Source organism: Ictalurus furcatus, chromosome 10 (assembly GCF_023375685.1).
Source record: "Ictalurus furcatus strain D&B chromosome 10, Billie_1.0, whole genome shotgun sequence".
NCBI classification, from domain to species: Eukaryota; Metazoa; Chordata; class Actinopteri; order Siluriformes; family Ictaluridae; genus Ictalurus; species Ictalurus furcatus.
Window position 1 is genome coordinate 13,795,267 of NC_071264.1, and position 27,074 is coordinate 13,822,340.

General features: G+C 40.0%; 1 protein-coding gene across 1 annotated transcript in view; it reads left to right on the forward strand.

The window, feature by feature from the left end:
• Positions 1-27,074, forward strand: part of polrmt (polymerase (RNA) mitochondrial (DNA directed)) — a 56,242-nt gene that overhangs the window by 10,541 nt on the left and 18,627 nt on the right. Inside the window, exons 5-15 of the mRNA XM_053634501.1 lie at positions 4,394-4,580; positions 7,280-7,429; positions 9,420-9,587; positions 10,234-10,404; positions 11,471-11,710; positions 14,069-14,860; positions 15,862-15,984; positions 17,426-17,548; positions 18,505-18,684; positions 20,516-20,602; positions 23,043-23,156. Coding sequence (XP_053490476.1) covers positions 4,394-4,580; positions 7,280-7,429; positions 9,420-9,587; positions 10,234-10,404; positions 11,471-11,710; positions 14,069-14,860; positions 15,862-15,984; positions 17,426-17,548; positions 18,505-18,684; positions 20,516-20,602; positions 23,043-23,156 — 2,335 coding nt within the window. The remainder of the gene's footprint in view (positions 1-4,393; positions 4,581-7,279; positions 7,430-9,419; positions 9,588-10,233; positions 10,405-11,470; positions 11,711-14,068; positions 14,861-15,861; positions 15,985-17,425; positions 17,549-18,504; positions 18,685-20,515; positions 20,603-23,042; positions 23,157-27,074) is intronic.

Consider the following 27,074-nt stretch of genomic DNA (forward strand, 5'->3'; position numbering starts at 1 on the left):
TTCAGATGAGTTATATTTGGATGATGGGATGCTAAAATCGGCGTTAAAACCTATTTTTTCCCCTACAGTCGGCATTATGGGTATTCTGTGCCCACTAGGATACATAATTTGGTCATGAACCTGTTGCAGTACATTGTGGACTTTTATGAGCACTCTGGATAACACCAGTGTATTTTCGTAAACGTTAAAGGCTTTAAAAACTTTTTCTTTTTTTTTTTAAACGTTTTTTTCAAAACTAAATATGATATGTCGATGAGAGAAGTGTGAGGAGAATGGCCAGACAATTGTAAGGAGGTGTGAGGAGAATGGTCAGACTGATTGGAGCTGACAGGAGGGCTGTGGTTACTCAATTAACCACTCTTTACAACCATGATGAGCAGAAAAGCATCTCAGAATGCACAACATGCAAGACCTTGAGGTATATGGGCTACAAAAGCAGAAGACCACATCAAGTTCCATTCCTGTCAGCCAAGAACAGTAATCTGAGGCTACAGTTGGCATAGACTCATCGTAACTGGACAGTTGTCACTTGGTCAGTTATATGCATTCATTTGCTACTACTAGTCAATTCTCTATGACCTGCATGAGCACAAATCTTCACAAACATCTGTTAAAAATGGAATAGCAGGAAAAGGACTCTGAATCTTCAAAAGCTCCATCCCCTCTGTCTTCTTCCTGTATAAGATATCCATATTTATAATCCAGCCGATGCTAAACTCTGTCCTTTATTCTCCTGTGGGCAAATTGCATATAACTCCAGTCTAGATTCCTCCTACTAAGTCGTATCATTAAGAATTCTGCCTGCGGCCACATCAAGCAGTCCGCTCCCATCAGACGTCGAGCCCTCGGGTCCTTTTCATTTCAACAATACCCGTGCATTTTCTTGACCATATGGCGGTGGCCTATCATATGAGAACAGCGTTCTGTCCCAAGACTCTTGGCGTCAGTGCAAATATTTGATATTCTGATGCCATGACTCGCCATTACCTTTGCTGTCAGGATTGTCACATTAAGGCACGATTTGGAATTCAAGAGCCCAAGGTTTTGCAAGAGCGTCGAGCACGAGTGCCTGTCACAAAGAATAAGGGAAAGATTCAAATTGTCCACTGCACGCTTTTCATCCTCATGCTACTCGAATAAATCTGCATAAACTGGAAGTCAGTGATGTATAACGTATTTCACTTTTGTTCAAAATGTTCTGCTCGCCATCACTGAGGGTCACTTTAAAGTGCACCTATTATGGTTTTTCAAATTTTACCTTTCATGTAGTGTGTTATAGAGCTGTTTGTGAATGTAAAAAGTCTGCAAAGTGCATGACAAACGGAGTTATTGACTCCCGAAAGAAGGAACCGCTTAAATGAGTAGTTAGTAATTCCAGACTTACTTCCTGTACTAACCTACGTAGGTTCGTAACAAAAAAAACCCCCACCTCTGGTCTTCATCGGCTGCTCACTGACAGCGGTAGACCAATCACAACAGACTGGGACATCTGACCAATCATAGCAGAGTATGCTCTCTGAAAGGAGGAGTTTAGAATGAATCCTTTAGAACGGTTCATTTAACAAGTTGTTTGTGTGACACTGGGGGGGGAAAGGTAATGCTACAGTTTAAATTATGAACACATTAAAGTGTTTTTTGACCTTGGATACATGAAAATCTGTATGAGACCTTTAAAACAAATTAAGCACGTTTCAAAACCATAATAGGTGCACTTTAATGTACGCTTATGACTGTTAATTTTAAGCATAACATGACATGCTACAACATAACAGAACGTCCAGCTGTGTAGTTCAGTGCTGCATTTATTCTTTATTCCATTTACAGCTCTAGATTCTATAAACAGACCAGGCGTACGAGTCTGTAAAGTCGTAGATGAGCTCTTTCTCCTCCAAATGATATCACGAGACCAAAACACAGAACTGCTGTCCAGAGTTAGCACCTTTAATGCAAATAAGCAATGTATAATTTATTTTATATATATATATATATATATATATATATATATATATATATATATATATATATATATATATATATATATATATATATATTTTTTTTTTTTTTTTTTTTTTTTAAACAAATAAAAAATCTTTTGAGTCATGCAGTGTCATTCAAAATAGTGGTTGCTAAATTGTTGGCCTCCATACAATGATTATTTTGGGACGCTTCCCTGAAGAGAATAATATTCTCTTCCTGTAATGTCTAACAAGTTCACAGGTATTTGTATAAGGATCTTGGTCCACTCCATGTTTCCTTCACTATAACCACTTTGTTTATCTAGAAGTATATGCTTGGCTTGTCTTCTTGTTGAAATGTTTTTCTGTGGCTAAGTCTTAACCTCCTGGCAAAGGCAGTCATCTGTCTCTTTTGTTAAAAGGTTTTTTTTTTTACATGTGTGAAACCTCATTTGTATCCCAGGAAAGAGCAAATAATTCTTTAATAAGTCTTTATATTGCATTATCACTGTGAACTTGCTAACTTATACCCAGATCAAGCCAGACTTCTAGCTCTTACAGTGCATCCAGAAAGTATTCACAGCACTTCACTTTTTCCACATTTTGTTATGTTACAGCCTTGTTCCAAAATGGATTAAATTAATTATTTCCCTCAAAATTCTACAAACAATACCCCATAATGACAACGTGAAAGAAGTTTGTTTGAAATCTTTGCATATTTATTAAAAATAAAAAACAAAAAAGCACATGTACATAAGTTTTCACAGGCTTTGCTCAATACTTTGTTGAAGCACCTTTGGCACCAATTACAGCCTCAAGTCTTTTTGAGAATGATGCTACAAGCTTGGCACACCTATTTTTGGGCAGTTTCTCCCATTCTTCTTTGCAGGACCTCTCAAGCTCCATCAGGTTGGATGGGGAGCGTCAGTGCCCAGCCATTTTCAGATCTCTCCAGAGATGTTCAATCGGGTTCAAGTCTGGGCTCTGGCTGGGCCACTCAAGGACATTCACAGAGTTGTCCTGTAGCCACTCCTTTGTTATCTTGGCTGTGTGCTTAGGGTCGTTGTCCTCTGGGAAGATGAACCTTCACCCCAGTCTGAGGTCCAGAGCACTCTGGAGCAGGTTTTCATCAAGGATGTCTCTGTACATTGCTGCATTCATCTTTCCCTTGATCCTGACTAGTCTCCCAGTTCCTGCCGCTGAAAAACATCCCCACAGCATGATGCTTCCACCACCATGCTTCACTGTAGGGACGGTATTTGCCAGGTGATGACTGGTGCCTGGTTTCCTCCAGACATGACACTTGCCATTCAGGCCAAAGAGTTCAATCTTCAGATCAGATCAGTTCCTTCAGGTGCCTTTTAGAAAACTCCAGGCGGGCTGTCATGTGCCTTTTACTGAGGAGTGACTTCCATCTGGCCACTCTACCATTCAGCCCTGATTGATGGAGTTCTGCAGAGATGGTTGTTCTTCTGGAAGGTTCTCCTCTCTCCACAGAGACACGCTGGAGCTCTGTCAGAGTGACCATCGGGTTTTTGGTCACCTCCCTGACTAAGGCTCTTCTCCCCCGATCGCTCAGTTTGACCGGGCCGCCAGCTCTAGGAAGAGTCCTGGTGGTTCCAAACTTCTTCCATCTACGGATGATTGAGGCCACTGTGCTCATTGGGACCTTCAATGCTGCAGAAATGTTTCTGTACCCTTTCCCAGATCTGTGCCTCGATACAATCCTGTCTCGGAGATCTACAGACAATTCATTGGACTTCATGGCTTGGTTTGTGCTCTGACATGCATTGTTAACTGTGGGACCTTATATAGACAGGTGTGTGCCTTTCCAAATCATGTCCAATCAATTGAATTTACCACAGGTGGACTCCAATCAAGTTGTAGTAACATCTCAAGGATGACCAGTTTAAACAGGATGCACCTGAGCTCAATTTTGAGTGTCATGGCAAAGGCTGTGAATACTTATGTACATGTGCTTTTTTTGTTTTTTATTTTTAATAAATTTGCAAAGATGTCAGTCAAACTTCTTTCACGTTGTCATTATGGGGTATTGTTTGTAGAATTTTGAGGAAAATAATGAATTTAATCCATTTTGGAATAAGGCTGTAACATAACAAAATGTGGAAAAAGTGAAGCACTGTGAATACTTTCTGGATGCACTGTAGTACAGCATTCTCATCATTTAGTCTTGCCAAGAATTCCCTACATGCATTGGAAAAGGGTGAGTGTACGACACATATCAGATTGTACAATACACCTAGAACTAGCTAACCTTAGCTAACTCGAGCAGCATCACTCTGCAAAATTAGCAAGATGGTTACAACAACAGTCTACATATTAGCCAAAGTATCAAGGCCACAAAGCAATAATGAGCTTTAAACTTTGACCAGTGTATTTAGAAGGTGCTGACCTTCAAATTTCCTCTATGTCTGTAGATGTCTGCAGCAGATGGCTGAAAGTGGCCTGCATTTGGACGACATGTTCAGACAGTGTGTATTCAGACAGGATGAGCGAGACATGGTGCTGAAGGCCATCCGGACCGTACAATTCGACTACGAGCCACACACCCCTTCTGAACAGCCACGCTGCTCATTACCACTGGTGGAGAACTTCTATACTGAGGTACCCATTCTGACAGCTCATCTTATCCATTCGTCCATCTTCATTCATCCATCATTCATTTATCTTCAGTAAAATCTTTATCCCGGTAATGGTCATGGTGGATCCGGAGCCTTTGCCATGCACACACACATTCTCACATGCAGACAATTTAGAGTCGAAATCCACACGGACACACGGAGAATATGCACAGAAACGCACACAGGAAGTAACCACAGCTCCTGAACGAACCAGGATCCCTGGAGCTGCGAGGTAGCAACACTAACCCCTGGGCCACCAGGACTCCCCATATATGCTAAACATGCTCTTCTTAAACATCACTTGTTGGCACACAGACGTGACTCGACAATGCAAATTATCCACACAGTCTCTCCTTTGACAAATTGCAGCGAAAAGCAGATGCGTCATACAGCTTCTATTTATTTCATACTAGCAGTCTTACGCTTGGGAGGGCAGACCTGGTTTATAAAAGTGCCTAAACAGGCCTTGGCTTTTATGAATGAGCACTCCCAAGACAGGCTATTTTTAACCAGATGTTGCCATCAGGACTCGGTGCCCTGCTTTTCCTCCTCAATGATTCATTACTGTGGTCCACCTCAGCCCATTTATTGTCCATCGTGCCACACGCTGCATTCCTGTTGCTGTAGCAGACAGCAGGAACAAATCTGTCACTGGTAACAAGCGTGTCTGAGAGCACCGTCTGCACTACAACATGTTTTTTTCAGTGCTGAAAAAGTCAGAAACTGGAGCATAAGACAGTTTTACCTAATTAAGCTGTATTTATCATTGCTTCTCTCAGCACATTGGGAGAATTGAGGGTTGAACCATTTAGAGTAGACTTGCAATTTTTGAAGCCATGTATGAGTACAAGTACATGTTTTTTTGGTAATTGTTGATAGTAGTACTGGTAACTGCCTCAGTATTAGGCGATTAGGTGCATCATGGAACATTTTATTTAGCTCTGTTTATGTTGGTTTCTGTCGTGTGCTGCTAGCAATAAACTCCTCCCGCTGATTTCTATGTGTAAGATTTGATGGTGTTTAACAGTATCTTTAATAGAGCGCAAAGCAGTATCAACGAGTGTGGCCATTAAAACTGAGTAAATGGTGCTATGAAGTGCGCCTTGACTTGCAAGCAAAGTGTAGACCTGAAGCATGCATGTCCCAGTGCTAAGTGCACACTTTCTCTCATGTGCAACAGTTTCTCTGCACACTCGCTATACTGCTTCACGCTCACGCTGTTTCTGGTCAGAAACATTAGGAAGAGATATTTGATTCAAAGAATGAATTGTGTTTGAGTTGATATGGTGCACTTTAGAAATAGAGGGCTTGGAGGAAGGTCTCAGCTGCACATTTCCTGCAGGGCTGAACCCACACACATACATGGCCACTAAAAAGCCAGTAAGTAACAGCAGTCTCTATCAGTAAAGTATGAACAGAGAGCTGTAATCAGTACAAAGAGAATATTTAGGAGGAATAGTGCAAAGTAGTGAAACATGGCATAAGCATTCTGTTTGCACAGCTGATGAAGGATTTGTAACTAAAGGTTCCTGTTTCTACATAATGTTACTATTGTGACACATTTATTTCACACAGTCTCATAAACACATCCAACTTTATCACTCAGCATTAATATTTATGTTGCAAACTTGTAGCACGTGGCTTCCATGTACTCTAGAGGTGTGTGTGTGTGTAATTATATATATCGGTCGATACCGATTATCTTCCGATACATCGGTGCATCTCTAATATATGAGGCATTGTCATGCTGGAACAGGTTTGGACTGCTTAGTTCCTGTGAAGGGAAATTGTAATGTTACAGAATTCTTTCACTTTGTGGCAACAGTTTGGCCAGCATATGAGTGTAATGGTCAGATGTCCACAAACTTTTGGCCAAATAGCGTAGCTTTTACTTTTTAATTATAACGCCAGATGTCCATAAAGCACCTTTTCGATATAAAAATGTATTCTCAGCACCACTGGCGAAGCCTCTCCCATGATGTACAGCAGTTTTGCAGTTTGTTCTTTGGGCAGCTTGGAGTTGGCTGTTTTCCAGGCTGTTGGTGTGCCCTGAAAGTCAGAGCTTGACCATGACTGAAAAACTCATTTCATTTTAATTGAATACAAGTAAATTAAGATCTAATCGACGTGTTCAGTGTGTATTAATCAAAGCCATTGCCTAAGGCCTGTTTACTGTCCCAGCAGGTCATATTGTTAGAGTAAGTGGTGTTGCTACCATACATCGATTTAAACTGTCTGTTTAGATTGATTGGTCAAAAAAAGCTTTGTCGCTTATTCATTTTGTATGAAATGACACGGGCTCAGTATACATAAGGGCTGTGCTTGCATGGAGATTTTTACCAAACTGAATGAATTCACTGAATTGGAAAGGACTTCCATTCAAACTGGCCTCAGTTGTTTTATTCTGTTCTGACTGAAATTTATACTTAAAGGTTTTTATTGCAACTGAGCCATCTGTGAGATTATTAGCGTATTATTAGGCTGCATGTAAATGTAGCTTATGCACACAAATTACATAGTGTAATTAATTATGATCTGAGTTAACCTCTGGTCCACTTCCATGTGTTGCAGTATAACAATAAACCCCTGTTAAGTGGGATTTGGTTCCAGTTTTCTTGATTATAGTCGGAGCATTCTGACATCTAAGCGAAATGATTTGCTGTACTCTTTACCTTGTTTCAGAGGGAAGAAACCAGCTATCCTAAGCTAGACTTTAGCGTTGCTGAGCTGCAGGAGCGCTTCAGGCGTCAGCTGGCTATGGAACAGGCCAACACCATCACCATCGACTCTGTGGAGGCCATTAAACCTGTCACGGAACACATGGCCAGGATGGTACGTGGCTCCCGCTCGTTCATGCACTTGCACACTAACTAGGCTCAGGGGAGTCCAGTCCTGCTTCTGCACGCCAGCCCTCTCTCCTAACAGACTTAAACTAGTAAAGGTTGTAATATAAATGGACTGGTGAACATTTAGGAGCGAGTTTGGCCACCTTCGAACAATTTAATAATATTAATAAAACGTTTTACTATAACCCAGAGACACTGACAGTGAGTATAATAAAAAACAATTATGTGAGCAATGAAAACAGAGCACAGTTAATTAAAAATGTGGTAGGATACGTGAGATTTTACAATGACACTGAAAAGCTTTAATGTAAAAGTTATAAAATAAGTAATTTAACAAGGAAATAATAAACAAATGGAACCATCAGTACAAATATCGATTTAAATTTTTTTTTTTTTTTAAGTCCAGTTTCTATAAAGTCAATGTAGTTCTGGCTCCAAATCAAATCACAGATTATATAAATACACTTTTTGTAATATGTTATTGTTTCTATAGTAACATTTTACAGAGGAACTTGTATGGAGGATGTTCCACATAAGTGGATTTAAAAATTGTGTTCTTGTTGCTATTTCTGTGAGGAGTTTATTTAACGTTTTTGTAAGGAGTCTCCAGTGTCAGCACTGTGTAGCAATCAGAGGTAAAGCTGTAACTTTGTTTTTATGCTGGATAAATGGATAAAAAAAGTACAATTTGTCATTTTTTAATAAGTAAAAATCGCTTGCATTGTCGTATTGCTGTGGTTTAAGTGGAATAAAAGATTTCAGGGTGTGCTATTAGAGGAAATTAATCAACTGTGGAGCGGAATCTGTAACCCACTTCATCACACCACCCTGTCATGGTGATTTTCTTGTAACAGCACAACACTGAGGATTTTATTCCTTACTTATTGGTGCCTTCATGTGCTATCAGAGTTATTGCAAATATGAGTTCCTGAGTCAATGTTTGCATGTGAAGCCATAAATAAAGTCATTTTATTTAAAAGTCAAATAATGTTTGAGTTTTCAACACATTTTGGTACATTAGTTAAAGGCTGGTAATTATTTTATTTTTGTAAATATTTACTTTAGACGACATAGTCCTTACTTATTGATATTTCTTTCTGTAAAAGGAACAACATTTGAATGCAAAAAAAAAAGTCATGTCATATCTGAGTGTGAAAGTATTATCAGAAATTCACTGATATTTTCTGTAGTGGCATTTACTTGCTCAGCTCGTCATGCTTGTGGTCTCAGATCGGAGAGGTCAGGGGCTCCCTGGTGGTCCAGCAGCATTTACTGCAGCGCTGAATAGAATACTAATGCCGTATAATCTGCCCCCACGTTTGGGCATCAAGGCCAGCCTGTCAGTGCTGTGTCAATCTGCTCACTCTGCTGGGTCGAGGGAAAGAACAACCCTGCTGATTGTCTAACCCACTTTCATGCAGAGTGTGTTGGAGACATGCAGTAGTAGTTAACACAACTATATTATAATGAAAAGAAATTTTAAAATGGGAAGTTTTCAGTATTGTGGCGTGTTTTCTTCCTTTAGCAGATGTCTGTTTCTGCCGCTCTTTGTGTAACAGTAGTAGCAATAATGGAAATGAAAATAACAAGAATAGTTACAGTAACAACAATAATAAGTAACAACAGTGATAATTATAATAGTAACAATAATAGTAAAAGTAACAATAATGGTAACAGTAACATCAACAAAATTATAGTAATCGTGTATATTAACAGTAATAATAAAAGTAACAGTATTGGTAATGGTAACAATTGTAGTAAGAATAGTAACATAAATAACAGTAGCACCCATAATAGTAACAATAATAATAACAGTAATAGTAACAACAATCATAACAAGAGGAGCAACAATATTAATAACAGTAGTAACTGAGAGACTTGTATTTAATTAGACATTACAACAGGCTCTGAAATATTTGTCTTGCCATATCTTTCCTTTGTTCTGAGCATTCACTCTGCACTCTGATGTGTTTCAGAGGAAGCTGTTAGCTGAGCAGCGCTCTCAATGGCAGAAAGCTCTGCTAAAGGCTCTGCGAGAGAGCCGGATGGTTTTAGGCAGCAGCAACCAGAGGAACGGGAAGATCAACATCTACCCGTTTCTGCGCATCCTCCGTGATGAGGATTATGTCAACATCATGCTGCAGGTACACGCTTCTGTTGTTTAACCCTGTGAGATCTTCAGCGGGTGCTTTGACTGCAATATTGGCAACAAAACTAATAGAAACAACAATAATTACAAAACTCATTCAGCTCCCACTTGAAGCTTCGCCCTTCATATTTAAGGGTTGTAGCCAAACAGAGATGTTTCTGGTGTTGCAAAAGATAGTGTTTGGTTTTACTGCATTTAATTTGTTCCCTGCACATGTGTGCACTCATGTATTCTTAACTGGTGTCTTCATAAGGATTTGTATATGCTTAGAAATTTGAAAGTGTGTGTTCACCACTACGTTCCTACCTACCCTTAAGCCAAACTATCTTATTTGGTATCTCCAGACATGTATTCTTGTTAGAGATCTGTCTGGTCATGTGAGAGTAGACCAATAGTGATGTTCAGTAAGACCAAAGATTTCCTAGTCTGCCATGATTGTAGCTATTGTGAAACTGAAACTGAAATCAACCCTGTTTCTCCTGTGAACCATGCCTAAAAATCGTGTTTATGGAACTTTTATGAGTTCCTCAAAAGGTTGTGGTAGGAAAATAACCTGCCTTTACTTCTTCAAACTGTTCCTTAAAATTGCTGAAAATGTTCATGTACTTAATTACCTTCTGTGTTGCACTCGTGATGCTTAGGGATTGGCCAACCTGCCACCCAGCGGAGAGTCTCTGCTATTCCTGGCTAAGGAACTGGGCAACAGAGTCCACAATGTGTACTGCATACAACAGAAGAGTCACAGCCAGATAGTGGCGAAACTGGGCAACATCTACAACTCGTACGTCAAACTGCTCGGAAAAGACACAGAGGTATCGAATCTGCCTTCTGCAGAAAGGGTTTAAACAGAACCTTGATTTTTCTTATTTATTAAGATTTTTGATAAAAACATTGATCCTGGAATAGGGCAGTAGTGTTATAGTTTATAGTAGTAACTTTTCATGGTGTGAAGTAGTCAATAAAAAGTCTAAAACAGTCCAAAAATATAACAGTTTTCAGGACTTTAATCAACCAAAAATAGTAACCGAAAATTTTAATTAAAAAAATATATTATGAATTTATCATGAAGTTTTTTGCACACTGCATAAAATATTTTGAACATTTTGTGTGTATATATACAGTGGCAGACTTGGCACTAGGCAAATATGGCAACCGCCTTGGCCCCAAAGAAGCCAAGGGCCCCCTAAAAATGCAAATTCTATATATTTTCATTTATTAATACTAAATAACGTTTGCTGAAAATTAAATATCAGTGTTAAAAAACTGAATAGGGCTCCATTCCTATATTTTGCCTAGGGCCCCCAAATCACTAAATTATTTAAAAAAAAATAATAAATAAGCAACTAAACAATCAAATCCCCTAATTGTTGTTCTTTCTTAGAAATATATTTTTGAGAATTACTTTTCCATAAATTCTTTTACATTGTCAGTATTTATCTTGTTGTAGTTATAAGCTGAAAGAGATGGTGGCTGTGAGGAAAGGTGGCAAAACCCTAGCACAGCAGTATGCAGTGCTGGTTAGCCAGAAAAAATAGCTGTTTGGTTTAGTTCTGATCAGTAATACCATGTTCTTCTGTATGTTTGCTAACTGTCATGAATAATAAACATTCTAGGAGTGGAAACATTGGAGGTTGGGGAGGGTTGTGAACTTTTTGTTGTAAGTGGATACAACTTGGATCAGAACCTCTGAAGAAACATGTTTAGGTAAAATAAATTGATGGTAATAGATCAGTAGTGAGGCAACCGTCTAATCATACACCGTGACACTGTAAAAACCCTATTCTGCAATAAAATAACACTCACCAGAAGTGTCAATATTATCTTTAGTGTCTAAATACAAGACTGTGTTTAATCATGTCATGTTCTGTGCAATTCCAGCCCAGCATTGTGTTGCCACGGGAACAGTGGAGCACTTTGGAGGCAGAGCATACCGCTGGCCCCTCCCTCCTGAGTGATGACACGCCCTGGCCACACATGCTGGTCATTCAGCTGGGCAGCTTCCTGGTGGATCTGCTGGTGCGTGAGCTCAAAATTCCGAACAACATCTTGAACCCTGCCCAGGAGAACAAGCTCATCCCTGTGCTCTATCACATGTACACGTTCCGCAGCAATCGACAGGTGAGACTCGCATCTCGGTTTCTAAACAAAGCAAAAAAAAACGAGAAAAGTACGGACGTGGTATAAATAGTAATATGACGCATAGTAAAAGAATGCAAAATAATAGCAAAGTGAATATATAAAATGTTCACGTTCTCCCCGGATCTGTAATTTCCTCCAGGTTCTCTGGTTTTCTAGCACCTCTCAAACACACGGTGACTACTCTAAATTACACCATGCATTACCCCATGCATGTGTGTGTTTGTGAAGCCGTGCCATGGAGTGAAATAATACATTCTTGAACAGAAATCCTTTGGTAGGGAAACTCACCATGGAAAGTCAGAACAGGAGAGAGAAGTTAATACTCAGTAGCATGATGCACAGCATGATCTTTTGGCTCTCTACTCCAGCATGTTAACTCGGATGAACCCTAAAGGCTCCATCACAGCCCTTTGCAATTTCAGCAGAGCACTAGTGGTTGGGCAAATCAAATGCTCTAATACAGTCGCTATATTTTCTGATGCGATCAGCACAGGGTAATGAGAGAGAAAAGGAAAGATGACGTGATCTGAACTGCTCTCAAGAGGTGAGAGTAAGAGATTCTCATCTTTAAGCCTGCCTGGAGCATGAGCCACCAGAAAAAAGTGAGTCAGTGAGTAATTCGAGGCAGCTTCTCATGTGTCAACTCTGCTTTTTTTTTGTTTCTCGGTGTTGTGTATTTTCATACTCCTCCTGTACAGCTGCCAGCTGGGAGCAATCAGTAATCAGAAGCCTCTATTAACATGTAGTTGGGTTCTGTCTCGCCTCTGGCCTATGTGTGTGTGCTTGTTTGGGATGATGTCTATGGAGCTGACCCGGTGTCAGTATTTGATCATGTGTGGTGTGCAGCACTGTCTGCTGTTGATCCTTTTTTGCTGGTAGTGCTTGGGACATGTATTTTGGGATTTATTTATTCACGTTCCTTGTTTACAGAGATCCAGATAACTAACTAACAGGACTGAATGGTGACAACAGTTGTTTTAATGCTTAATCTTTAATGATTAGTTTATGTCTATAAATAAGTCGGATGGATGTGGTTAGGTTTTGTTATCTAGTGGCCACAATAAAAAAAAAGAATAAATAAAATATATATATATATATATATATATATATATATATATATATATAAACAAACTGTTGTGTGTGTGTGTGTGTGTGTATATATATATATATATATATATATATATATATATATATATATATATATATATATATATATATATATAAGATAGGAGTAAATGGGCAGACTAAATTCTTCAGATGTTACTTCAACACCATAGTCATTGTTTCTTGCTACATTTTGTTGGAGTGCAGCGCTCCAGCAGGCTGCATCATAATTGCTTGAGTGATGAGGCCAGTCCTTAATGAGATGGCCTCCAAGTTTACATCCCCAGACTTTCCCTCTTTCTCTCCCTAATTTTTCCCTTTATTCTACAGGTTCATATTACTTACACAGCTCTCAGTCGCATGTGCCGGTAGGATTTATGGAACCGTTTTTCTTGCTAGAATGGACACACGGACGACGAAGGAGAACGATCGCTCTGAAACTAATTCCTTTTTCACTGAGTCTTGATTGGCCGGGTGATTTACAGGCTAAGGGTTGCACGTGTGTATAAGTGTGTGGGTTAGAAGGAGGATGACGGATAGCATGAGAGGTTGGATTTTTCCCTGTGCTGGCCTGAGCAGCAGGAAGGATCTTAGCCTGGGTCGCACAGATACGATGTAGGGAATCGGTTAAATAATCAGGGCCTCTCCACTTTCAGTGCAGTTTTTTGAATGAGGAGCAATGACTGTAGCTGTTTGGTTATACTGCTATTTTTAGTTGGAGTGCACGTCATGCTGCTTTGTCGAGTGCTTTCCACTGATTTTTGACGGTCCTTATGAAGGCTTGTAACCCCTGTAGAAGTACCCTCATTTTTCTTGTTTTATATCCAAAAATCATAACCCGGTGCCTCTAAAGACAGCAGGCACTCTAGGAGGTACTTCAAAAGTGCTTATCTTGTTTAGTGATACTGTTAAAACGATAAAACATCTTACATGTGAAACTCTATAAACTTTAGTTTCCATGATTGAGACAATACAGTCATGGCAGCACTTCTTGGGAAATGTGGTCTGTGGGGCTTAGCGGGCAGGTGATCTGTATGAGCAAATTGCTCCAAGATAAAAAAGCAGGAGAAACCACAGCAGGGGAAATCTTACTTTGGCATCTGTATCATGATCTAATTTTATTTTGGCACAAAACAGCTGTATTGGTTCCTCTTGGCTTATTTCAGGTGTATGTATAAGTCACGTTAATGGACTTGAAATTATCTGGTTTAATCTTGTTTCCTCTCCTCATAGATTGGTTTTATCAAGCCGCACCCAATCCTGACCCAAATACAGTCAGAAGCCATGGAGACCAAGCTGACCTTTGACTCGTATGTGATGCCCATGCTGTGCCCACCAGTGCCCTGGACATCAGCCAAAAGTGGGGCTTACTTGCTGACGCCCACCAAGCTGATGCGTTCAGTGGAGGGTGCCATCCAGCACCAACTGCTGCTGGAGAAGTGCCAGGATGAGGAGCTGCATGCTGTGCTGGACTCCCTCAGCCAGCTGGGCAACTGTGCATGGAGGATCAACAAACCTCTGTTGGACATCATCATCTCCATCTTTAACGATAAGGGCAGTGAGAAGCTGGACGTGCCTCCACCCATTTCTGAGGCGCCGGAAATCCCACGCTTCAACCCTCATGACCCGGCATACACGCCTGCCGAGAAGGCCCACCTGAAGCGCGAGGCCACAAGGGCCAAGAAAAAGGTGGCTGAGATGCACAGTCTGCGCATGGATGCGCTCTACAAGCTGTCCATTGCCAACCACATGAGGGATGAGATCTTCTGGTTCCCTCACAACATGGATTTCCGAGGGCGTACTTACCCGTGCCCACCCTACTTTAACCATCTGGGAAGTGATGTAACCAGAGCCATCTTGCTGTTTGCTGAGGGGAAGCCGTTGGGTCCTAAAGGCCTAGACTGGTTAAAGATCCACCTGGTGAACCTCACGGGTCTGAAGAAGCGGAGTTCGCTGGCTGGGAGACTGGAATACGCCAACACCATCATGGATGACATCCTGGACTCTGCAGACAACCCGTCAACGGTGGGTGGTAACTTTAAGTGTCTGTTTTATACAAAATTAATATCATCTTAAAATACCCCTGCCTTCAGCATGGTTTTTAATGGCTGATTCTGATTACGCTGATTTTTAAGCACTGCTGTGTTTATTTAAAACTGAGATTTGTCAGTAGTTCTATAAATATCTGAGCTCGAGGCTTTTCTGTAGCTCAGTTTGTCATCTCACAAAATATGAATGAAGGCTTTAGAAACTTATGTGATCTATGGAAACTTTAGCCGCATAACCTGCCTGCTAGCTAGCTAGCTTATCTTTTGTTACTAATAAACCATATCATTGTTATTTAACAGTAGCCACACCTGTCAAAACACACTATAACAAACATCAAATAAATATGACTGCAGATCAGGACGCAAATACTGAAACCAGACTGTGAACTAGTTCTCTAGCTGGCTGTTTATGTTGGTTATGAACAAATGTTTTTAATATAAATTTCTGAGCATATGACAATGCAGTAAAGACTTTATACTGGAATCCTCCTCCTGTGTTCCTGTGAAAAATGCTAACTAATGTACTAGAGGTTAGATATCTGGCTAGTTATTTGCGATTACAGTTGGTTTCTAATTTGCATACTAATACTGCAGTTTTTATTGAGTGTAAGGGTGTAAAGATGTTCCTAGGTCATTTTTATCTTGGGAATAAAGAAAATCATTAAACGATACATTATTTGACACTGACTATTTTTGTGACTAGCCATGAACGGGTCAAATTTTCGGTCTTACTGCATGTATCCTACTGCAATTTTCTATTGACTGATTAACTAATGTAACTAAAACATGACTACAACATCCCAAGAGCCTGGTGGTTACCATAGATACCATATAGTGAAAATGTGCTGTGTTCTTTATCTCCTGTAACCAATGCTGGTTCTATGCATTATTCCTCTTTGGGGTTGGAGGGTCTGACAATGTTATCTGGATATGTGTCATGTTCTTATAGTGACAGAGTGGCGTTGCATTGTTTTTTAGGGGAGGAAGTGGTGGATGAATGCTGATGAGCCTTGGCAGACTCTGGCATGCTGCATGGAAATAGCAAATGCCTCCAGATCATGTGACCCCACACAGTTCATCTCCCATTTTCCTATACATCAGGTATAGTATATTGTCCATTTCTGTGTGTGTGTGTGTGTGTGTGTGTGTGTGTGTGTAATAGAAAGTGTGAGACATTGGAAACTGGGCTTTATTTTCTTCTAAAGTTGAGGGCTGACCCCGTCTCTGCCACAGCAACACACTTTGTCTCACTTTAATTTGGATTTGACACCCCGTTAAAACTTGCTGCTGTTGCTCTCTTAGCTTTCATTATAGAGTGTCCTGCTGATGCACAGCACAGTGACAGCAATTGTTCTTTTGGAATGAATTGCTGTTTTATATTGAATTTTAATAGTGCTTTGCTCATTAAACACATTACGGTTGCTTATTTAAGCAAAAATGCATGTTAAATTGCAAAAAAAAATAATTATAGATAACTTGTCCCATTTCCTTCCTGCACCATAATACATAGTCTGAATAATTTATTCTGATTTCCCAATTGCAGATTTCAATAGTGTTTGTATGCACTCTAAGTTATTATAAACGTTGCTTTGGAATTGGCGAGGAATTTGTACACATACGTCACACGCCAGCTTAGATGTATCAAATGCCACCACACCCCAGTTTTAGGCAGTAAAGAAGTCTGACTTCTTTTGCTGACGAGTATGAGACACCAACCAGTCAAGGGTGAACAAAGCAAACAGTACTGAGAGTGTAACAGAGATGTAGCAGATTATGTACATGGTTAGTCTCAAATACTTGGATTGCATCGCAAGCAGCCCTGAATTCTCTCTGAATGTGTACTGATGCGATCTGTGCGATGGAGAAAGGTGCGGCACAGTCCAAGTAGTTTGCAATAACACTTTTCTACCAGAGAGGGCGACATTTCAAAATAGTCATTAAAACATCAGGCAGCTTTAATCAGTCCGTACAGGATTTCTCTTTTTTTTGTGATTATTGTGGCCAAAGATGCTTGATTTTGCTGCGGATTTTTACAAACTTTGCGAGTTGTTTGTGCTTTTTTGCGGAAAACTGCTTGAATTGGCGAAATTGCAATTGCACGAAATTGTTTTGCACGCTCTTTCGCAGTGATGTTTGTTAGTAAATGAGACCTTTTAGCTGTACACATGTTCGATGCACATGAATTGAAGAGGGGTTTGACTGAGTGGTCGTTGTGATGACATCATATGGCGCGTTGTGTTGCCCAAATCTGCGGTAATTTTGAAAAATTGCAAGCTGCTCCAAGTTTTGTAGACTTCACTTGACTTTGCATTCATTTCTGCGATCGCAAAATTGTAAAATCCTACAGGGACTGTTTAATGGATTGGTGATTTATTCACTTTCAATTCTTTGTTGTTTATTATGATAGAATGATAAAGTTGGATTATTAAAAGAGTATTACAATGCATGTAAATGCAGCTGTTGTAACCTGTTCCTTCATGAACTGTTAGTTATTATATAATAAATTAATGTAATTTTCCTCGCCTCTTTGTATTTCACTCAGGATGGCTCCTGTAATGGCCTCCAGCACTATGCTGCACTGGGTCGTGATGTGATTGGTGCAACATCGGTAAACTTACTACCCTGTGAAGAACCGCAGGATGTGTACGGTGGTGTGGCTCAGCAGGTCAGTGAAAATAAACCACCAGAAAGCTACCTCCAGAGCCGGATCCAGGCTCAGCTCTTCCTTCCTGTCTTCCTGTCATTACATCATCTGAAGCTGAGTGCTAAGAGCCCTTATGTGTGCATTCTGTTTTCTAGCTTTGCAGCATCTTTAAGCTCTCACTTTTAATGAGAGATGCTGAGGCCTGAGGTTCAGAAAGCAGCAAGAGAGTGAGGGACTAAACAAAAGGCTCATGTTCCAACAAGACTGCAAAGTTTTAATGCCCTGCCTTATTGATTTCATCTCCGCTGGGAGTGCGAGTGTGAATGCTAAGTAAAGCTTCATCTAGTTCTGGCCAGAAACATCAAACCACACAGCAGATTTAAACGTCATGGGGGAAAGTCTCGAGTCAGGGTTTGGAACACAGTCTCATTGTGTCTGGCCTTGTTTAAAGCAGTTAGTAATTTTCCAGATCTCTGCTGCGACTGCAATAAAACACTGACAATCCTTTCTTTTACCAAACCTGACCCTCCTTCTCTGTTAAAACTATGTATTCCTTGTACTTTGTCTTTAAAAGGAAAAAGAGAAGCTTTGTTCCAATTGGGGCAGGGCACATTTCAGGGCCAGAAATTTGTAAACAGAAGCTTTAAATTATATGGCATTATTGTGAAACGCGGTTTCTCAAAGGTAATTTTAACATATATATGATTAATACAGATCTATCAATTACACTATAACTGTGGAAGCATCAATGACTCTTCTGCATTCTCCTCATTATTTTTGGTTCATTTGATTTCTAACTCCATAAAGAATGAAGTAATCATGTTGAGCTGTTTGATGTTCATCATTGATTCTTGGCAAAGATGAAAGCACTGGCTGTGGAGCGTGAAAGTGGCAGGAGATGGTGTTCTCTGTCATCTAATTGATTGTCTATCAGACGAAGCAGATACCTGAGTCCGTTCCCCTGCTGTGTGTTCCAGGTGGAGGAGTTCCGGGCCCGAGACGCTGCAAAGGGCATGAAGATTGCACAGGTGCTGGAGGGCTTCATCAGCAGGAAGGTGGTGAAGCAAACGGTGATGACGGTGGTCTATGGGGTCACGCGCTATGGTGGCCGACTGCAGATTGAAAAGCGCCTCAAGGAGATCGATGACTTCCCCAAGGTAGGCGGGGATGTGTGGGAGTGTGATTGGCAGTAAACTATTGGACTGGACAGGTAGCAGTCGGTTAAAAGACAAGTCTGGACTTGATGGAGAATAAGTTACTAAAAATCTTCCCCATCCCCTGGCGATGCTGACCACAGCATATTCCTTTACTCCTGCTTTCTCCCTTTCATTGCAGTGCACAAAATATTACCTTCTATCCACACATTTTTGACTTCTTGTCAAATGTGGTCTTAAATCTATTAAATTTTTATACTGGTTTTGTCTGAGCAATGTTAGTGTGTATAATGAGCACAGTGTATGTATGGAGGACTGTGGAAACTCTTCACATAGTCAAATATTTTGCTATTTGTAGAACTAAAAAAAAACAACAACCCAGTTTTGGTCAAAACTCGATTTTGTCTCATTTTTGGCTGTTTTCCAAAATATAGTGGCAGCATTTTTTTTTTGTTAGTTTTTTTCAGATCACCACACACATGTTGTTTTGAACCTATTAAAACTTTTTCCCCAGGGTTTTGTTCAAGTACTGCTGATTTATTGATTGTCTAGAACGCTTTGATTAGGTCTGTTTCTGGGCCCTGTTCCTACGTGGATTACTGACATTAACGACATTCGATTGTTGGAGATGTCACATGAAGTCACACAATCCCTGTTTTTTTGTTCTTTGAAGCTGATGCCAAAAACAGCGTTATTATTTTTTCTTAAGATTCCAAAGATAAGATTCTTTTCATGTTCACAGTTTGTTATTGTTCTAAAATATAAAATTGTGGCCACATTTTGGTTGATTTGTACTCTTGTGCGCTTAAAGAAAACGTGCCCATGATTTAATGGGTGAACTGAACAAGCATTTTTTTTTAATTAAAGTATGTTTTGTTGATGAGATGCACTACAAATATTACATGGTATTATTCTAAAAGGACCTTAAACATATATTCATATGGGTTGATCCATAATAGAGATCAAAACAACATTAAACTAAATCTCGTGCTTGTTTTCTGTAGATGAGAGCCCAAAAAAAAGCAAAATGTGGAAATAATTTTATTAATTCGGGAACTCAAAAAAAAAATAAAAACACAATTAAAGCCCAAAAGAAGTGCACCACACTGGAGACCGCTAACCTGCTGAGCCTACTTGTCAACCATGCAACTATAAATAAAAAACTAATGTCATATTCTCCTGGGTGCCCGAGCTAGCGATTTGTCTTCCCCTGCTCTGTGACATGTGATATCTTTGTACTAAAGATTACAAAGGCCAGGCTCAGGTCAGGATTTTTCTCAATAAATCAATGGTAGTGTGGAATATAACCTCACTGGTTAATGTACACTAGAGAGCCTTAAAGGAGATGCTTACCACACTTTGGTTCTGGTATGCGATGGTTTTTCCCTCTTCTTCCATCAATTCAGTGCCTCATTAATTCATAAATGTGTAATTGAGCAAAATGGTTTAATTCATCTTTGTTAGTCTCAGCCCTCTTTTCCCAATTGTTTTCTTCTGTGGACAAACAAGCGAGTGACTCGAGTTCAGCAGCAAAGTAGCATGTAATTATCACCTTGACGGAGTCAGCGAGAAAGGTGTGTGTTTGTATGTGATTAGAGTGTGTGATTATATATGCAGGTGTGTATGTGAAAGGAGCCAGATTCACTGGATCAGCACCTTTGTGGGTTGCCAGCAGGTGCCGGGTAGCAGCGGCTCCTCTTGCCATTAATGTGTCCTCTAGAAGAGGCAAAGATTACCTGAAGCTCTAATCCAAATCCCAGCACTCTAAAATGGCTAAATTCACCTATTTTATTTGTTTTTGACTGTACACCTATCTCTGCTGTTTTGTCTGCAGGAGTATATTTGGGATGCTTCACACTACCTAGTGCATCAGGTCTTCAGCAGCTTGAAGGAAATGTTCACCGGGACAAGAGAGATCCAGGTACACCATGATTGCTCAGTGCACTTCACACTGTCCAGAAAGAAGTCACTTGTGGAACTAATACTGTCACTTGTGGCCATGGACTGTCCAGCGCATTTACAAAGCAAGCTAACTGTATTAGCTACATACTCTCACCTGAAGCACAAATAATCTTTACTCCTTCCTTCAAATCTCTCAATACACATTTAAGGAGAGGTTGTGTATGACAGGATAACATGAAACCACAGTTATATGTTTTTCTTTCATTTTTGGGCATCGCACAGTGGGTACTAAAGTTATGAGTGGAGAACTGAACCACACAGGTCAAACCAAAAAGGACTGGTCTGTGGAAACATTCAAGCTAATTACTTGGGAGAAAATCTTGATTCACTTAATGCACTGTTCACTGAAATTACCACTACATGTTGCACACTTACATAGAAAATGATTGGTCACCTGTCCATTTACACTGCTTGCTGGTGTAAGTGTATGGTTACACTCATATCTCTACATCCCAGCTACAGAATAATCTAGAACACCTGTGTTTAGCTTCTTTCCTTCTTATGAATGAGCTGGGTTCATTCATATGTTTAGCTTCCTAATGCAATAACACTGTTCAGGTTGTGCACCTGCATGCTTCTTACAGTTAAGCGACCAGGGTAGTGGATGCTTCTGGAAAATCCTGTGGGAGAAACCCAGACAGGCCCAGACGCTCTGAAAAACACCGCATCTCGCATTCAGACACTCCTATCTCCTCTAAGTGGGTCAGGCCCTCAAAAAAGTGAGGGATAAAGGAGTAGTAAGGGATTGGGAAGGTAGTTCACCTTCCTGCTAATATTCTACACCTGGCTGCGTTGGGAAAAGGAGGGAAAATAACTGGGGCAGGAAGGAGGGGGAGGTGTCTGATGGATGGGCCAGCATGGGGCCTGAACTGCTTTTATGCATGGAGAAAGATGGAATTTATATCTTCCGAGTACTCTGGAGGAAAGCCTTTTGGGAACCATATTGCGAGTCAGACATGTTGGGTAGCCAGCGCTCCTGCTCTGAATCAGCAGGTTTAGAAAATGGGGCTCAACAACAGCTGGCCACCTGTTTTATCACTATTTCTCAGCCCTAGTTAGAAACACAGTTGTGCAAAGAGAAGACCTTTAGTCATGTAAACTTTGTTGTTTTATTGAGGATGATATCCCAAGGCAGTGGAACGTGGTTGTTTTCTAATTGGGGACTGCCTTCAGGACAATTTGCACTTCTGCAAAGAAGCACATAAACAGATATGCTTCATCGTTTCCAGAGCGCTGATATGCATACTGCATTTTTTAACACACTATGCTGAAACAATTGTTTATTCACTCAAACTCAGGGGTGGTGCCACGACTCCAAAAGTGGTGGGGCCAAATTTGATGCTTTTAATGATATTTAGTCAAATTTGAGCTGTTAATGATACACACAGATTTTAATGCACATCAGAGTACTTTCATTTTGCATTTTACTTCTCAGGCAGCTAATAACAGCACAACATTTGTTCACAAAGTTAGATAGCACTACACAGTTATTACATTTTGTCACTGTAGTAACTGTCTGTTTTCGTTAAACGTTTTTCCAGCAAGCCTTACTTACATTATTTATAGAATGTCATTTGAGGAATGTTCCTATAATTGATTCAGAATAAAGAATATGTGCATATGTCATTTAAAACATTGAAACTCAAGCGACAACGACTCAACATATGATCATTAAGCACCATTGAGTGACAAAGCACAATGAGCCCTTTATCATTCATAGGAGATCCCCTTTAGGAGAAATGCCCATACCCCCCAGCTGAACTGGAAGTTCGTTTTTCAACCGAGTTGGCCCTATCTGTTCTTGCCTGAAATGCTGGGTCACAGCCCCAATAGGTTGAAAAGTGCCGGGTCAAATGCCAGCTCGCCCGCGTTGCTCCGGCAGCCTTGCTCAGACTTATATCTCAAACTTAAGATACCTGGTATTCGAGACTAATATTCACTGTGCGATATCTGTTATTTTCAACAACCAGAACATCCTTGCGCCTGAATGTCAGCCTAATATGAAATGCTGAGCAACTTCACTGCAGTCTTCTCTTCACTGTCTCTTTAAAAAATTATATTTGTATGCCATATTGCTGAAACAATTTGTAAATTCACTAATAACACAAGCAGCATGATTAAAAAGTTGAACGTGCTGACCGTGACCACACAATTCTCATTATTACAGTAGCAAATTCATTCAGATTAGTAAAAATCTTTTCATTTTACAAACGGTGAGAAGGGAGCATGAAATGCCTGCCTCAAATTTGGCCATTTACCCAAACATACCACTAGGCATTCGAAATGAGCAGAATCATAAACAATTCTGTAGCACTTGTTTATTTTTGGTTGCTTATTTTGACTCTGCCTGTTATTTTGACTGTGCATGAGGTAACAGCTGTGCTTGTGTCTACTTGCAGGACTGGCTGACTGAAAGTGCTAGGCTAATCGCGAAGTCCGGCAGCACGGTGGAGTGGGTGACCCCTCTTGGACTGCCCATCGTCCAGCCCTACCACCGCACCAGGAACCACGTGGTGAGTGTTTTAACACGTCCCTCACCACAGTCCTGTCGATTATTGATTTGTCCCTTTTTGTTTAAATGTACCCTTCTGGGCCTTTCAAAATGAATGGTCAAAAGGGTCTGACCTGGAAATGACACTAATAAATTCTCAGGAGTGGATCTGTTGCTCCAGAGGCAGTTCAGTACTGCTAAAAAAAATATTGCTCTCTATTGTACTGTCATACTCTCTAGATCTATACACTTCTGGGTGAAAGATGGATTTCTGGTATCATGGAGGAAAATTACAGCAGCAGGAGTTTAATGGCAGCTTCGGGATATTTCTTTCTACCTAGGGTGTCTAATCCAACATTATTTACTTTGTATAATTAAGTATTTCATATAAAATTTATTTATTAAGCAATCAAACATGCTGAGGCAGAAGATTCTTTGAAATCTCAGAATACAAACACACAGTTTAAATTTAGAGGAAAGCAAAGGCAAAACAGAAGAAATGACTTGAATAGTATATGTACTTATAACTTTTAAGAATATGCCTGTGGTTTTACGATGCTAGTTAAAGATGTTAGCATTTGAAGTGGTGTAGCACTGAAGTACAAAGAAGAACTGCACTATATGGCCAGTAGTCCTATCATGATAATTGCTTTATCGACTTACCGTATGGACATATGACCTCTCTAATTTTTGCTGACCCCATTGTGTTACGTGTGTGTTTGTTTACATAAGAATTAATGTCACCATGTCACATTCAGCGAGTAGAGATGGATGTAAATGCAGTTTAAGCGTTTTATTTAGGAGGCAGGGGGAGAAATCCGAATGGTGAATCAAAATCAGTAAACAGCGGAAAAAACAGGGATAATCCAAGATACACAAACGAGAAAACAAAACTAGATCAATAACTTGGAGAATAACAACATGAAACAAAAGGCTCTGCAAAACACTGAACTTAGCATTTAGCACTGAACACAGAGACACAAGGTTTAAATATACAAACTAATTAAAGATAATCTGAAAACATGTGCATCACACGTGGGAGGTAACCGATGACAGAACATGGGTGGAAACAAGACATGAATCAAAACAAAACATGCTGCGCGCTGAAGGCTTCTGCATACAGCGCTTGGTTTGAGGGGAAGAGTCCTGGCATGCCAACATTTCAGCCATTCGTGCTGCTTCTGTCCACTCGTCTGCTCTAGGGCGGTCACGTTAAACTTCGAATATTTGTTGACCTTAAGATAAAAATGCACATTCGAGTGCAAAGCCTGTGCATTCGAATTTAAAATGTATAGCAAGCACTAGCACCAATTTTAATTGAAACGTATTTTTAAAAAGGACACACAAGATATTATCAATGCACTAACAATGTTTTTTGAAGAAGAGAAAACTAGAAAGAAAAGTTCTAGTGTTTCACATAATCCAGTCATAGTCAATAACGAGGTAAACAGTGAATGACCAGTGGTTAAATGAAGTGCTTTACAAGCAGGTTAATTAACTCACCCAAACTCATCCTATACACATATGAGATTAACCAGACATATACACAACATAAACCTAATACTACAACTTGCTTCTTCACAAAATGACGCAAATGCACAAGTGAACTTGAACTTAAGTAAAGCTCTAGGTAGAATGGTAAATCACGTTGTGAAGACAAAGAAATAAAGTGTAAAGAATTCACAATATTGTATTACAGTAGTGTTCTCATTGGGATGTTATTTCAGGAAATCTGGTTTTCACATGTTTTTGTTGCTACATGTTTAAGTTAATATATAAAATGTGTGAGTGTTTGTCTTAATTCTTGCATTTTTTTGTCAACTGAAATGCTATTGACTAACATTCAGTGCCATTTTAGGCAGAGCAAAATTGACACAAATTCTTAAATATGACCTGATGAAATATTGAATAAATTTAAAAGGATATTTTCGTCAGAATACAAAAACTGTTATTATATTATCGTTATATCGGTGGCATAAAATAGTTTTAAAATGACAATAACATAGTTTACTGCAATTATTTCTGGGACAATATATTGTCCATTAAAAGTAGTTTTTGTGACAGGCCTAATGGCCAGAAGTATGTGGACACTTGACCATGATACTCATGCTCTTCTTGAACATCCCATTCCAAAGTTGTTCCCCCTTTGTTAGTGATTTTTTTCACACACATATTCACACACACACACACACACACACACACACACACACACACACACACACACAAAAACAGAGCAGTTCCTTGCCAAAAATTTCAGCAACTGCCCTGCTACTACATTCACAAATATTAAAACACATCTACACCCTCTGTCCACATCATAAACACGTAGGAAATTAGGCTAGCTATAAGCCAGCTTTAAACATTATGTTCCAGTATGACTTCCTGAGGCAGTGAAATAATCAGCTTTTACTTGCATTCTCCATTCAAACAAGGCAGAATAATAAAATCACTTAGCCAGAGGGTTAGATTTCATTTTAACTGAGACAAACTTTCCAAACCTTAAAACTCCAAAACCAAAGGCTTTACCGGCCTTACTTCCATCCCTGGCTACTACAGCAACAGGCACCCTAGTGAGGATCAAACAGACGGGTTTCCAGATGCTCTCTGCAGGAGAGGAACGTTGGTGTGCTGGATCTTCCCCACGCTCTACAGGCCATCGCAGTGCTGCTGTTGCCGCTCCGCTAATATTGCTAATGCTCTTTGACAGCGGTTCAGGGTTGGCCTTGTGCAAAACTCCCAAATCCAAAGCTTCCTATTTTACTCCCAGCTGTGAAAAGGCCTTTGAGAGGCAGAAGGCTGGACTTGGGTGAGTTATAGAAAGCTGTGCAGGCCTTTTGCCTTTCGTCCTGCGGTACAAGATCTGGTAACCACAGAAAGCTTCAGTCTGACCTGAAGGTTCATTATTACCATTATTATTAACATCAGTAAGACCTTGAAACGCTTAAAGAAGGTGAAAATTACTATAGTTCAGTTTCAATGATTATTATAAGATTTTCAAATGAGGACAAATCTTGTCCTATGCCTTGCCAAATGCCTTGGCACCCAGGACAAGTGGATTTCGTATCCGGGCCGTTACTGTTTTATTCATAGTCTTGACATCATGCCTAAGAACACCGTTAACAGTGCAAGGTATTTTCCTGCCATGCTCCTAGTGTTAACGGGATAGGCTTTAGATTCTGGATAAACTCCATGACTCCAAAGATAAAGCAGTCACTGAAGGTGAATGACTTAATGATACTAGTGGTGTCCAAAGGTAGGTTAGGAAAGAAAATCAGAACCAATTCATGTCTCATGTGTATCATGAAACAAAAGCATTTTAATTTTTATTCTAACAACTTTCATTTCCACCATTCCTTTCAATTTATATTGAAAATATAGGATGTTCAAGGCTTGCACACTTGGTTATAAAGGGGTAAAGGGCTGTAAGGGAAAAACGCCTTCTTCTTGACTCTGTTGTTTGCTACCACAGGATCCAGTCCCGATGTGTATCTCTAACCTGTATTTGCGGAGTACAAGAACGATACTCATTATGTCAATTCACAAATATGCTGTTTGTTCACTGTCCGACTGTTTCGTCTGACATTTTTAAGGAAATGGATACATGTAGCTAGCCAGCGGGATTGTCCCCCACCTGTCTGCTCCATTACATCATTTTCTGGGTATTTAAACTATTTGATATAAGCTATGTGTTGCTTCTCTATAGCATAGAGAACACAGCTGGGCCATGTGGATCAGACATTTATGTGACAAATCCGGCATGAACTTTAGATAAGCTGAGCGAGGACTTTCTGATAATATAAGAGCACTGACGTGTGTAGAGATCCTTCTAGCACATCTCGTCATATGCGAGTCTGCGACATGATTCTCCTCGTCATTTCTCACAGCTGCCCTCTGAATTTCATTTAGCGCTGTGCCGCAAGCATTTTCACAGCTTCCTACC